This window comes from Capra hircus, chromosome 19, assembly GCF_001704415.2.
Source record: "Capra hircus breed San Clemente chromosome 19, ASM170441v1, whole genome shotgun sequence".
In the NCBI taxonomy this organism is placed as follows: Eukaryota; Metazoa; Chordata; class Mammalia; order Artiodactyla; family Bovidae; genus Capra; species Capra hircus.
In genome coordinates, this window is record NC_030826.1 from 52,841,020 (window position 1) to 52,856,116 (window position 15,097).

A 15,097-nucleotide genomic window follows, 5' to 3' on the forward strand; every position below is an offset into this window, starting at 1 on the left:
AAAACCCCTTCTTGAAGGCCTTCCGTTTAATTTCCTGTTTTGGGGGAGGGCATTACAACCTCGGCTTTGTTATTTATGTTTTGTTTTTATCGCGCCTCTCTTTCAATGAGTCATCGTTTAGACCCCCAAATTGGCCTCTTAGTTATGTCGCTGGTGTCTGCCCTCCCCTTGCTCGTTTCGGGGCACATGTTTTCCAGATGAGTCGTCCCTGGATGTCTGCTCCAGAGGCACTTGAGCAGAGCCACACAGGAAAGAACGGCCCCAACACTGATGTGTATAAAACGTTTTGGGGCCTTGTCAGGTGGTTCCCAGCTCCCGGGGAGCCAGAGTCAGGCCTTTGTATCTACAGGGTGGAGGCCCGCGGGCTGGGCAGTGGTCCTGTGAGTTCCTCAGGGACTGTCTTAGGTGCGCGCAGCGGTCTGTCTGCTTGTTTCATGTCTGTTTTCCTTCCAACATAATATGTGCCCCTGGGACTGCGCGATGCTCCATGGTAGGAGCTCGTTAACGCAGCAGGTCATTGGGAAATAGCCAGGCTTTCATCGCCAGGGAGAGGCTTTGTCCGGCTTTGCTTTCTGTCCTAGATTTCCTCCCGTCTACCTCCTTTTGGCATCTGATCCCTCTTCCACAACCTCCCAAGATCCGAGGGCCCCCGGGGTGGTCCTGTGAAGGGAGCGCACGGCAGTGGGCGTGGGCTGAGGTGTCCTGTGGGGGGTGCCCCACATGGGGTGCAGGTCCAAGAGGCAGAAGAGCCATTTCCTCAGATGCTGATGGGGGCGGGCTTCCTTTTCACAGCGAATCAGCTCAAGTTCTAAGTATATCCTTGTCTTCCTTCTCCTTATTTATTTTGGTTCTGCCCAGCCTCTCCCATTTCCTCATGCATGTCATATTTCCATCCATGGTTTTCCTGATTCATGCCCCAGGGCCTCAGGGGCCAGAAGCACGTGCTCACAGAAGCTGGCAGTCGCTACTGGGGAGAGAGTCAGACTGACACCAGCACGGGACAGGGGATGCGGGGTGGGGGGTGTAGCCCGTGCTGGCTTACGGCCAAGCTCCTTCCCTAACCAAGGTCTGTGCCATTGAGAACCTTGGCAGTTCACGATCAGTCGCTTAACCTCTCAGAGTTTGGGCACCCAAGCAGAGCCGTGCCAGGAGCCCAGAAGTCGGGTAGCCCTCAGAGTTGCTGCCGGGACCTGTGCTGGACCCTTTATTTCTGGGACAGGATTTGCATTGCTCCAGCAAGCAGATCCTTTGAGGAAACCAGGAGTGAGGGCGAAGCCACATCCTGGAAGCTGGAGACGCTCCCTCTAAAGCCCCTGCTCATCTGTTGAGGGTGAGGGGCAAGCGAGGAAGCGTGACTGGGGTCATTGGATTCACACGTTGTGGCCCTTGTTTTCTGTGAGGATTGGAGAAGCGGTGCTCTCTGTAGGTCACGTTGGCAGAGAGCGCGCCTCCTGTCCAGGGCAGCACGAGGTGTTTGTGAAACGGCCTGCATATCTTAACCACGTGAAGACCTTTCATTTGGTTCGTATTCAGAAAACTTTTCCTGGACCTGGTGTGCGTTGAGGAGAACGGCTGCTCAGAGTCAGGCTGAGAACAGGGTGTGCCTTCCCTCACCAAGGTCACGGTGGTTTCCCTTCCTTCACGTCGTCTTAGGACAACATCATGACTCTGATGTTTCCTTCGATTGAGCAACGTTTAAAAGGACTCAGGGCGCCTCCACTAGCTCACCGCCACCCCTGAGAGCTCACTTGGCTCATGGCTTCCTCCTCCAGTTATTATTGTTTCAAGCTTCTGGTGAGAAGTCCACAGTTGAATAGGTACCTCAGCCTACCAGTGGATTCGTCCCTGTTCCAGGAATCCTGCTTTGTCCCACCCAGGACTCTGGGGGAATTTAGGACACTGGCCCAGAAACCTAAAAAGCCAGAGTAGAAACATACTACCATCAAGAAGGTGGGCTAAAAGGTGAAACTGCAGGACTGTGGGTTCCTTGCTCCAGGAAGACTGGATTTGATTGTAAGGGGATTAAGATGTCGTACTTCCCAGTTCTTCTCCCGCCCTCTTCTGATAAAACCCTGGGCTGGTGGACCGGCAGTGTAGTGTGGCCAGGGGGCTGACCCTCTCCCCTCCTCTGTGTGCGCCCATTTCCACTGCATCCATAGGCTTCTGCTGATGCTTCTCTGGTTCATCACTGTCCCGGCTCCCTCCCCAGCCCGTGCGCTCATCTGCTGTCCTGATGTCATCTGCAGGGGGCCACCCGACTTGCTTGCTCTGCTTGTTCCCACAGACTTTCACACTGTGAAAGGTGCTTCTGTTTTGGCTCTGTGTCTCGTTACTGATGTAAATCTGCCATGGTCTCAGTGTCCTCCTGGCGCCCTGCCTTCGCTTCCTCATCCCGCACCCTGGCCAGTGGACTCCTATCCAATACGCATCTCTCTTTGCTCTCCAGGTGGCAGGGTAAAGACCTGGAAAAGACGCTGGTTCATTCTGACTGACAACTGCCTTTACTACTTTGAATACACGACGGTGAGCGCCTGCTGGTCGGCTGGGACAAGGGGTGGGCCAGGCCTTGTGGTTAAGCAGCTCTAATCAGATAAGATTGGAGGAGGTGGGGCGACAGTCAGATGCTGCATCTTAGGGCGGGAGAAGAGTCTAAGTGAAGTGGGAGGGCTACGAGGGGTCTCAAAACTGGGGCATGGGTGTGGTGTGCAGCGTCTGGCCACAGGAACCATACTTCAGAGCCAGTGTCCAATTCTCAACTGGGACAGCTGGTGCCTGGCTGGGAGACAGTGGCAGAGAACGTCATACATGGCATTAGAAAGGGGGCATGGAGCCCAGCTAATGAGTTTGGATTCATGGCCAGGAGAGAGTCTGTGGCCCCACTGAAAGGGAGACAGAGGTAATTGTGATTTGGAGAAGGCACATCTGTGGTAGCTGGAATACTGAAGCACTTGATTTAGAAGGAACAGCCAAAGGGCACAATGTGTAACAGGGGAAAAGAAAGTAAACGAAATGAGGGGAGCTGGAGACTACCTGGAGTTTTAAGGAGCTGGCCTTCACCTAAACTGAAAATTTTGTTGGTTTTTATTCAGTGGGAATGAAGTTGTAACACAATACAAATACTTGTTACATACAAGTCCCGTTTGTAACAAGACCTATGAGCATAAAGATTGTACAGTAAAACCTTTTCTGAAGCTCCCTGTAACAGAGCCCCCAGGAGGCCTGGCAGGTTGGTGGGCTCAGATTGGAGCCCTCTCAGACAGGCTTCCCACGGCTGGGCGCCCTTGCTTCTGCCCTGTTCCTGGGCATCGGAAGAGGAAACACATACTGCTGGCAGCACTGGAGGGTGTCTTGCCTAAATCAGGGCAGTTGAGATCCTCCTGCGAGAAGGAGGGTTTTAGAAGTGTCTTGTGTGATAAAGGCGGGGTGCCATGGGACAGGAGTCCCGGCAGTGTCTGTGTGACGCTCAGTGGGAGCCAGGAGGCAGGTCCACGCCTGGCCCTTTGCAGCTTGGGGGTAAGCAGGTTCCTCCGTGTCCCGCACGGTGGTTCTTCAGCTGGTAGACAGCGTGTGGATGTGGCTTCTCACCTGGGAGTGAGAGTCCTGACAGTGTCAGCTGGTGGCTCAGCCACTCAGCAGTTTCCAAGGAAGACGGACCAGGATTTTGCATGTGACGGGCTAAACTCCTGCCACAGAAGTTCTGCAGCGAAAATCCCTTCAAACGTGAAAGTAATGTATTTCAAATACCAAAAACAGTACAAACATTTTTTTCACCCCATCAAAGTACCACTATGAACAATTTGGTAAATTTCCTTCTGTTTTGCCCCCGTTCCCCCGACATGTATTGCCCTTTTTCTTCTAGACTGATGACATCTCTAAATTGTTGTTTAGATCTTTTTTCATTGGTCTCTGGGTTAAAATGAACTCAATACAGGCATCTCAGCAGTGCACCCCTAGGTCCCCTGTAGTCTCAGTGGTAGTGCAGTGAGATTCTAGAATCTTGTGGTTCTTGAAATGATGGCGACCATGCTGGTGTTACCTGAATTCAGTCTAGCAGTGCATCAGCATTTTATCAGGCAGTGGGAACCAGAGAAAACGTTCCCAAAGATGCTGACGGGGGAGCCTCGGGCTTAAGATGGTAGGTGGAGACGTCCTCATGTAATTACCTAATAAAGAGGCAAAATCTAGTAGAAATAAGTGGGAACAAAGCAGCCGGATAAGGAAAAGGCAGAACTCAGTCAGCACGCTTCCTATTTGGCAGAAGGGGCCACAGCACGTCCTGGAGCCAGCAGAAGGGCCCTTGCTGTGCGGCCAGGCACGACTAACCCCAGACCTCCCCGCCCCGTGCCCAAGTCTGGGAGAAGCAAACTCAGTAGGAGTTCTTCCCTTTACCCCTTTGGATGGAGGAGTAGAGAGGGTAGAAACCAGGGAAAAGTGGAAAAACAGGACTCACTATATCAGTAAAAGCTCCAAGTATGTGTTCATGTGAGAAGACTGTCCGGGGAGGGTCTGCAGTGCACGTCAGCTCCAGCACATGCTGGATACCAGCAGCCTCAGGGGAGAGTCAGGGCTCAGGATGTCTGAGGAGGGCACTCCCTCCACTCAGTCCTCTCCTGAGGGTCTGAAGTGGCCAGAATACAAAATATCCAACCCTCCAGAAGTTTCAGGCTAAAAACAAACAAGAATCAAAACTGCATATTCAAAATATAGCTATATAATTGTGGAATTATAACTTATTAACAAATAAGTTAAAACTTTAAGGCACAATTAGCTAGAAATGTTGGAGAAGGCAATGGCAACCCGCTCCAGTACTCTTGGCTGGAGAATCCCATGGGTGGAGGAGCCATCCCTCTGGTAGGCTGCAGACCGTGGGGTCACGAAGAGTCGGACCCGACTAAGCGACTTCACTTTCACTTTTCACTTTCATGCGTTGGAGAAGGAAATGGCAACCCACTCCAGTGTTCTTGCCTGGAGAATCCCAGGGACAGCCTGGTGGGCTGCCATCTATGGGGTCGCAGAGTCATACACAACTGAAGCGACTTAGCAGCAGCAGCCAGAAATGTAATTCCTGTTCTAGAGAAAAGGCTTGAGATAGTCCCAGAGATTGAAAGATAAGCATTAAAGCAGTTAGTGGGACTTCCCTGGTGATCCAGTGGTTTAGACTCCAAGCTCCCAATGCAGGGGGCCTGGGTTCAATCCCTGGTCAGGGAACTAGATCCCACCTGCTGCAACTAAGAGTTCACATGCCACGACTAAAGATCCTGCGTGCTGCAACTAAGATCTGGTGCAGCCAAATAAATAAAATATTGGGGGGGGGGGATGGGAAAGAGAGCTAACAGGTGAGAATGCTCCCAGTGCCAGAATACTAGGACCTGCAAATGCAAAGACAGGTCATGAGATTATAGCCCTGAAAGGGAGAAAGTAACCTGAGTCTGCAGATCAGAAGGGTGCACATGGTATTTTAGGAACATTTGCTCCAGGAAGTGTGGCATGGCCCAGTTAAACTGTTGACCTTGGAACACAGTCTTTGGCCATCGGTGTCTGGACATTTGAGAGAGGAGGTGAAGGCTGCTGGTCAGGTGCCAGCAGGTGTGGGAGTGGCCTTGGCTGAGATGGAAAGCCCTGCAGGAGGGCTAGTCGGGGGTGAGGGGACACGGGGCTCTGTTCTGGACAGGAGTCTCTGTTCCTGGACAGGGGCGCCTTTTTGGTCCAGGTGGCGTTGTCAGGCAGGCAGTGTCTCTTTGAGGATCCTACAGCCTGGAGCAGGAAGACGGGACCGGAGGTAGTGATAAGGTAGTGACATGTGATGCAGCTGTAGTCCAGATGTTGGCACAGAACTGGGGCCACCCACGGCAAGACTGGGGCTTCCTAGTTTTGCTGACACTAGAACTGAGGCTTGAAAGATGAGTTAGGCAAAGAAGCAAGAAGTTTTTGTGTGAAAGGGACGTGCGCGTTCCCCACTGGAAGGCCACCCGCAGCTCTTATCACACTCATGCTTTCAGAGCGTCTGCGGAAGCACCTCTTCCAGAGGCCTCTCTGCTGCCGGGGTTCATCTGTGATGTGCTGACAACACCCACACGTTTCTTGACCCTGTTCTCGTCTTAGAACATAGGGTGTGGGCTCCAGTGCTGATTTGTGGGCTTCAGGTCATGGGGGCACAGAGGTCGGGCTGAGCCACTGTGTGAAGGCAACAGGACAGGGGTCCGGAAGCCGAGCAGTGAGGTCTCTCTCCATCTCTCGTGCAGGACAAGGAGCCCCGGGGAATTATTCCGCTAGAGAATCTGAGCATCCGGGAGGTGGAAGACTCCAAAAAACCAGTGAGTATTTTTGATGAGCTGCTTCAGGGGGACAGAAGAGATGGTCGTAGCAGCTGTTTAACACAAGATGAAGTCACAAAGGTTTACCGTTGACCTTGGGCAACACGGTTAGGGCTGCGCAGGTCCCCTTACAAGCATATTGTTCTCAGTGGCAACTGCTGCAGTAGAGTACTGTCTGTGCTGGGCCGAGTCCTTGGAGGCTGAGCCCCTGCTGCATAGACGGAGGCCACCTGTCAGTCAGACGTGGTCTCTTAATGTGCAGAAGGTTGGTGCTCACCCCCGTCTTACTCCAGGGCCAAGAACTTCAAAAAACTCCAAAAGTACTAATTTAGTTTAGCCTAACTTTAAAATTATCTTTACAGGTAAGGCAAAGGTGAAAGAAACTAAATAGTGTCCTTCTTTCTGTCCATCTGCTTTAGTGTCACTTTCTAACTATCACACGAGGTGTAGGATTGTCCTGCCTTTCGCAAGCTCTCATGATTGGGCCACTTATTTTATGATCTTCAGATGGCTTATAAATATTTTTCCTTTGTTTTGGATTGTTGTATTGCTGACTTGGCTGTAAAAGGCGTTCGGTTACCTGCAGTTATCTCCATATTTTCTATACCTTAGGAGTAGAGCTAACGTGTATCTGCTTGGTATCTTTGCTAGTAAGACCTATTTATATACAATGTATGTTCTCCAGGATTCCATTTTTAGGCTACTCTTTTCCAAAGGAAATGTATGTTTCCTATATTTTATGAAAGTCAGAATAAAGAAATTAACTTTTTTTTTTTAATAAAAATTGGAAAATAAATGAACCTTTTTTTTCCCCCCTTGGTCAGCAGCTTTCTTAGATCTTAATCACTCGCTCTCTCTTAATTCTCAGAACTGCTTTGAACTTTACATCCCCGACAATAAAGACCAAGTGATTAAGGCCTGTAAGACGGAGGCTGATGGGCGCGTGGTTGAGGGCAACCACACGGTCTACCGTATCTCGGCCCCAACCCCCGAGGAGAAGGAGGACTGGATCAAGTGCATCAAGTAGGTGACACGTGACAGCTTGGACCTTGCGTCTCAGATAGTCACGCCCTAGCTGCCTGTGTGCGGCCCGCCCCACCTCAGCACCCCTTGTGCTGAATCCGGAGTGGGTAGTTTGGTGACTTTTCACTGGGTCCCTGGATTCTTGACCCTTGGACATTTTTAAGAGAGTACCTCACGTGTCGGTTTCTCAAGAGCAGTTCCTGGCCCCACGGAGGGGACTGGTGAGCAGGCTTACATGCACAGACGCCACTGGCCGGACTGGCCTTCTCATGTCTTTGGAAGCAGGTCGCATCTTCATGGTGACAGTTCAGCAGAAATTGTAACCATTCCCTTTTATAATTCCTTAATCCTGCGAGACGCTGTTGTCCCATTTACAGATGGGCAAACTGAGGCCTGTTGAGGATAAATGGTAAACGCTTGTCGAAGTCATGTGGCAGTGACCCAGGGTCATAAAGTAGAGCCCCACTCTCCCCATTGAGCTGGGAAGAAGAGAAGGCCTGGGAGAAGGCAGGTGTAAGCAGATTCTCAGATCCAGGGCCCTTCCTGGCCCCTGCTCTGCCTGTCACTGACTTCATCACAGGGCAGGTATCCTGCTGCAGCCCCTCTTCTCCACTCCCCCCGGGGCTTCTGCGAACCCTGTCCCCCCCACCGTCACGCCCACTGCCCATCACCATGCTTGTCTCCATGGCTCTTCCTCCTGGGAGCACGTCCTCACTCTCGCCACTGGTGCTGCGTTCATCAGGCGTGACCCAGCCGTGTCCCGGGTGTCCCCGGGACCAGGGTGAGGATGGCCACGGGGAGCACACCTGCATGTGCAGCTGGGCGGGGCCTCCAGACCTGAGCATGTCGTGTGTCCCGTGGCGTCCCTGGGGGCTGGCCCACCCGGGAAGCCGAGGTGGACTCCTTGCCCTGACGCCCCGAAGACGGAAGCAGGATTCCCTCCCGACCTCTCCACGTGGTCAGACCTCTCCACATGGCAGGGTCCCTTGGGACATGTCCCGGCCCTGTCCAGGTCCTGCCTCCCGTGCACATGTCCTCTCTGTGAACAGGGCCGGGTCAGCTCACAGGAGTCATTGTGCGCCTGGTCACGTGCAGAGTCCGCAGTCACATGGGCTTGGGACAAGCCTGGAAACTGTCGGCACTTGGAATACCACTTCTCTGGAAAAGCAAATGAAACTTCAAGCTGTGGATCACAGCTCGCTTGAAAGTGGAGAATGACTGGTATAGAGGGGCAGCAGGGGGCCCTGGCCTGCCGTCACCGCCTGTGCAGGTGCCTCTGGGGCCAGTGTGGGGGCTGCCCGGGCGCTCTCCCCACCGGGCTGTGGATGCCGGGCAGGCCACTGGCCGCTGCTCAGGCCCCTGCTGCCCAGTGACGGGTCTTGGCTGTTGAGCTGGTGCACTTGGGGACTCAGAAGTTGCTCAGTACAGACTGCAGCTGCCAGCCAAGTGTACCACATGCCAGGTGACACACAGGGTATGTGGCAGTTACTGCTCCAGACAGATGCCACTGTCATCACAGAAATGAAGCATCGCGATGGTTTCCCTGAGTCAGAGCACAGCTGTGAGGTGTGGAGGACTCCTGAACTTAAATTGATTCATTGGTTAAAACAGGCAACAAGCACCCCACAGTTACCTTGTTACCTGTACCTCATTTCCCTCAAGACTTGTCTTTTGCGCCACATGTGGGTCCAGTGAAGGCTTATGCCACGATGTGGCCTTTACAAGGACGGTCAGGCGGCTGAGGGGAGTGTGTGGGCACGGCTGCCACTAGGAAGCCCTGACCTGAGGTTGTATCTCCTGTTCCTCTTCCTCGGTCCCTGCTGATTTCTCTCCTTTTCTGTGCTGCAGGGCGGCCATCAGCAGGGACCCTTTCTACGAGATGCTGGCCGCACGGAAGAAGAAAGTGTCCTCCACGAAAAGACACTGAGTCTGCACAGCCAGCGGGGCCCGCATGCCCGGCGAGTGCTTCCCAGCCAGTGAGGCCCAGGGTGGCTGCCGAGCCTCCAACAGAGTGGGAGCGTCTGGCCAGGCATCACCCTGAATTCCTAGAGACTAGCTTCAGCTTTTGCTAATTTTTTTAAGTGGGAGAAGGGTAGGTGGTCACCCCTGAGGAAGGGGGCCTGACGCCTTCACACTTGGCTTTTGAGCCTTTCTCTCTAAAAAAGAACAGAGCTCCTGTAGGCCAGGACACCCCCCACAGGTCTCTGCTCAGCGGGTCTGAGAGCAGAGCTCAGAGCCGACCGTTTACCTCTCGGTTATTCCCTGGGAAGAAGCCTTCAACCCTGCACCATAAATACGTGTATCTGTATCTTATTATATGTTAAGGAAAAAGGGGGAATGGAAGAGAAGCCACATACTATAAAGATATATTTTTGTTTTTTAAAGAAAGAGAGAAAGTAGAGCTGTCCAGATGCATTCTGTCCCATGTGCTTCGGGAAGCTTCTCCCTGGAGAAGTTCTCTGGACCACTGCTGCAGATGTCAGCCCAGGGCAGGGGCTAGGCAGACTGCCTCCCCGTGATCGTGGGGGCTTGACTGGGTGGGAGAGGGGGTGGCGAGAGGGTGGAGGGGGCCATGCGTCGAGGACAGCCTCGGGGTCTGCAGGGCAGCGCCAGCCACTCCAGTCAGTGCTTGTCTTTCCTGGTGCTTGGGGAGCACTGCCGGGAGAAGGGAGTCCGCCTGCCGCCTGCGCTCTTCTTTCTCTCAGGATTCATTCTTGTCGGGCTTTAAAATAGAAAGTCAGCATCTTTCCTTGAGCTACATACCTAATAACCAAAACTGTGAGGAAGGCAGTCCCATCAGAGGTTCTGGGATGACCTGTTTCTTATTTGGTTTTTCTTCCTTCTGCCCCTACGCTCCAGTCCTCGTTTTAGAGGAAGGAGCAGGTCTGACCCGATCACCTGAGGGCTTCAGCCTTCTCTGCCTCAGAACTGGCCCTCACCTGGACCACGCCGTGGGTTTAGTGGTGGCCCTCGGAGGGGAGCAGGCCTTCACCTGCGCGGCAGGGTCAGGGCGGGGGGAGCCAGGGGGTGAGGGCTCGGCCCCCGCTCCTGACGCATGGCCGGAAGGAGCCGCGGCCACCGCTCTCCTGCTGTTCTCAGGGACTCTCATCCGGGCCCAGCACCCAGTCCAGGCAGAGCAGGGCCAGCCGGGCCGTCGTCGCCAGACGCCTCCCAGGCCGTGTGACCCCGACTCCTCCAACTCCTTCCAGGCAGGCTCGCATCTCTGGAAATAGCTTTGGTAAAGGGGAGTTGGGGGGCTTTCTGGGCCCCACCTTTGTGTCGGTCCTCCCTGGAGTGGCTTCAAGCGTTTTAATGCCGGAGCTTGTGAAGGTGACAGAAGGGGGTCCAGGCTGGTAACCTGACCTTTCTGGGTGAGAGAGCCAGGGCGGGGCCACCGGGATCCAGGGAGTCTGGGCCGGTGCTGGAGCCCCTCTGGTGATCTGAGTCCTTGGCCCGGGTTCTCGTGAACGTTACCTAGACAGAGAGGCACCTGGATCAGTATTAGTCTATTTATCAGAGGTGTAAATAATCCATGTATAGTTTTTCTCCTTTTAGATTATTTTGTATTTGTTTTAAAAAAAAGTTTTGTCAAAATATAAAGAAATGACTGAAAGTTGTTGACAGGGTTTTTAAAAAATTATAATTATTATTCCAATTTCTTTTTGTTTGTTTTTTGCATTGTAAACTAGCGCCAAGGAACTGCAGCAAATAAACTCCACACCTGCCCAAAGCCCTTTGTCACCCGTGGCATTGCTTCACGCCCGACGGGGCCCTGAGAGGGAAGGGGCTTGTCCGGTGCGCTCGTGAGGGTGGGTATGTCGCCTGAACCTCACCCAGGCCAGGTCTAGTGACGGAAGTAAAGACCGGAAGTGGGGAGGATGGTGCTGTCTTCCGTAAAAGAACCGAGCAAGAAAGATGAGTAGCCTAGTGATTTCCCCCCTTTTGTGGAAGAAGAAACCAGTGTCAGACATTGACTTTATTTCCTTTAATTAATTTTTATTGGTTATAGTTGCTTTATAATGATGTGTCAGTTTCTGCTGTACAACAGAGTGAATCAAAGGGCATCAGCGAAGTGCACCCCTTCTTTTCCAGGTTTCCTTCCCACTTAGGGAACCGCAGAACACTGAGGAGAGCTCCCTGTGCTATACAGCCGGTCCTCATTAGTTACTTGTTTCATACATAGTGGCGCGTCTGTGTCAACCCCAGTCTCTCAGTTCATCCCAGCCTTCCTTCCCCTGCTTGGTGTGTGCGTATCTAGATTCCACATATAAACAGTATTATATAGTACTTGTTTTTCTCTTTCTGAATTACTTCATTCTCTATGACAGTCTCTCCAGACATCAACTTTTATTAAGATCAAGGAATGTGCCTTCAGCCTTAATAACACCTTTTCAGTATCATTTCAGTTTCCAGATGTGCCTCCATAGTGCCAGGGAAGAGTCACAGTGAGGTAGGACCCAAAAGCCCAGAAGATACTCAGCATAGCATTACAGGGTAAGGAGACGGACAAGCCCTAGCCTGTCCCCTTGGCTGGTGGCTCACCAGAACGCACCGCGTAGAGTTAGCGTGTGGTTCAGCAGTTCATTCCCAGGCATCTGCCCAAGAGAACTGCAAACATGTCCCACAGAAGCTTGCACTGGAATGTTTATAGCCGCATAATTCACAGTGGCCAGAAGGTGGAAACGATACAGATGTCCATCACCTGAAGGATAGATCAGTGAACTTTGGTGGGTTCCTGCAGTGGAATATCACGCAGCCATGAAAAGGAATGAAGTTGGGATTCGTGTTACGACATGGCTGAACCCTGAAAGCATGCTGCGTGAAGGAAGCCCGACACAAAAGCTCATGGTGTATATGATTCTGTTTATATGCAGTGTCTTTAAAAGGCAAATCTGTGGAGAGAGAAGGTGGGTTGGCGGTTGTCAGAGGCTGGTGATGCCGGGAAAACGGGAGTGACTGCCCATGGGTACAGGGTTTCTTTTGAGGGTGTTGAAGATATTTGTTGATAGTTGCACAACATTGCAAATGCACTAAAACTCACTGAATTGTACACTTTAAACGGGTGAATTCTGGACTTGCCCAGTAGTCCAGTGGTTAAGAATCTGCCTACCAATACAGGGGACACGGGTTCAGTCCCTAGTCCGGGAAGATCCTACATGCTGCGGAGCAACTCAACCCCATGGGCCACAACTGCTGAACCCTAGAGCCCATGCTCTGCTGCAAGAGAAGCCACCACAGCGAGAAGCTCGGACACCACAGCCCCCGCACGCTGCAGCTAGGGAAAGCCTGTGTGCAGCAAAAGGCCCAGCGCAGGCAAAAGTAAAACAATTTTAAAAATAAAAGGGTGAATTCTTGGTAAGTGAATTAGATCTCAATTTTAGAACAGCAGCAGTGAATAAATGCCATTACTTCCTGTGGTTCTGAAAGTGTGGTTCCCTGGACAGCATTTCCAGCAGCATCTGGGGGTGGGTTAGAAGTACAGGTTCTCAGGCGCCTGCCACACCCACTGAATTGGAGCCTGCTGTGCTAGGACCTGTGGAGAAGGCAGTGGCACCCCACTCCAGCTCTCTTGCCTGGAAAATCCCATGGATGGAGGAGCCTGGTGGGCTGCAGTCCATGGGGTCGCTAAGAGTCGGACACGACTGAGCGACTTCACTTTGACTTCTCATTTTCATGCACTGGAGAAGGAAATGGCAACCCACTCCAGTGTTCTTGCCGGAGAATCCCAGGGACGGGGGAGCCTAGTGGTCTGCCATCCCTGGGGTCTCACAGAGTCGGATACGACTGAACCGACTTAGCAGCAGCAGCAGTGCTAGGACCTGACACGGTTTAACAAGTTCTCCAGGTGCTTCTGGCGCCCAGGACTGTTTGAGAATACTGCCTTAAACAACCACTCCGATTCTTTTTGTCACCAGACTGAGGTTTGGCTGCTCATTGGTCAAGTATCCAATGTTGAGAGACAAGTGTTGATTACAAAGAAAGATGGCTTTATTGAGGAAGCCAGCAATCCTGCAGAGAAAGTGGACTCATGTCCCAAAGAACCCATTTCCCCTTGTCAGTCGGGGGCGAGAGCTTCTAAGGGGGAGTTTCCAGGGTACACACGTGGGGTTGGGGGGCCACATGCAGAACAGCACAGACAGCCCCAGCAGTCATCTCGAGACGTCTCATGGGGTGATCTGACCAGTGTCACCTTGATTAAGTTCAGTTACTCTTCAGATCCAGGGTCAGTTTGTTCCCGTTTCCTTAAGGCCACTTCTTGGACTTGCGCAAGGCGGAGCAACTTCTGTCACGTCTGCAGTCTGATCGTCATGTCGTTAACAACTTCCTCCTGGTTGGGGTTTCAGTGTCTGTAAAACAGCCAAAGGGATATTACTGAGGATGTTACCTCCAGCCCTTGATGAGAAACTAAAGGCATTTTGTTTAATGACTGTTATTTTGTCTTGTTGACTGTTTTCCTCTGTTTCTGCATTTTCTCATTTCCCTGATTAAATTTATTCTTTGGCTAAAGTTTTTCCAGACAAGGGGCAGGTGGAGGACGTGAAGGTGCGGGGGGGGGGGAGGTGTCCCTCCAGGGAAGGCCTCGTAGATTCCTGGTCAGTTACACTTCCTTCTCTTCCCTGTTAGGCAGACATGTGTACATACGTATATACATATCAGGTTTAGTGAAGTATAGTTCTGAACCATATAATTCATCCATTTAACAATTCAGTAGGTTTGGTGTATTCACCAAGTCATTCAGCCATTAACCATCAATTTTGGAATATATTCATTGTACCTAAACAAACTCTGTTGTTCCGATTAGCATCCTCTCATCCCCCTGCAGCCCTAGGCAGACCCTCATTTCAGCCTCTGGGGACTTACTCTCCTGGACATCTCACACAATTGGAGTCCTACGCGGTGTAGTCTTCTGTCTGACTGCTCTCACCCACCACCGCTTTCAAGGTCCAGTGGTGGTGTAGGTTGTCAGTACTTCATTCTCTTTTAGTACTGATGTCCCATTTTATGGACGTACCCCGTCTTTATTCATTCATCTGTTGATGGGTATTGAGTAAATTCCACTCTGGGGCTGCTGTGGACAGTGGAACCATGAGCATTCACATGCAGGTTTTGTGAGCGTCGCTGGCGTTTTTGGCAGCTTGTCCTGTTGCATCTGCATCCTCGTCCTCAGCCGAGGGCCTGCCTCCACTCCCTCCTCTCAGCTTTGATGGACGAATCTAGGCTCACCTACCTCTCCGCCACCTCAACATCAGGCTCTTTCACTGGCCCCTCTGCCCACCCACCGCCTGCTGACACGCCACAGGACTAGCCTCTAGTGTTTGCAAATGCCTGGGTAGGTGACCAGTCACATGGTTGCACCCGCTAACCAGCTGAGGCCCCAAAGTGTGCCTCTTGTCCCTCCCCACTTCCCCTCCTGTTGGGCCTGTGCCCCGGGGCATCCCGTGCGTACTCAGTGTGTTGTGCCTGAGCTCATGCTCTGATCGCCCCAGGAGGGCGCCTTGTCAACACGACCCCCTGGACTTCGCCTCACTGGTGATTCTTGCCTGAGTGCTCTGCACACACTCATCTCTACTCTGGTGGCTGCAAAATGATGAGCCCCACCTCCAGCACCCCCTTGAGTGACCGGTTGGCCTCAGCATCCTGACTGTGAGAAGGAGTCCTTTTGCACACCTGTTAATGGTGTGGATGCACGGATTCCTGTTTCCAGAGCTCTGTAACATACTACTGTCCTTAGTGAGTCTAATGTTCAAAATGTCCCCAGT

The 15,097-nt window shown here is 52.2% G+C and overlaps 1 protein-coding gene across 3 annotated transcripts in view; it reads left to right on the forward strand.

Annotated features, from left to right (window-relative positions):
* Window positions 1–11,067, forward strand: part of CYTH1 (cytohesin 1) — a 77,665-nt gene extending 66,598 nt beyond the window's left edge. For 2 of the 3 annotated variants that reach the window (XM_018063679.1, XM_013972475.2), the window contains exons 10-13: window positions 2,445–2,523; window positions 6,243–6,314; window positions 7,183–7,337; window positions 9,186–11,067. In XM_018063679.1, the coding sequence (XP_017919168.1) occupies window positions 2,445–2,523; window positions 6,243–6,314; window positions 7,183–7,337; window positions 9,186–9,264 (385 nt within the window). In that variant the 3' untranslated portion in view covers window positions 9,265–11,067. The remainder of the gene's footprint in view (window positions 1–2,444; window positions 2,524–6,242; window positions 6,315–7,182; window positions 7,338–9,185) is intronic. The other variant, XM_013972474.2, reaches the window with a different exon arrangement.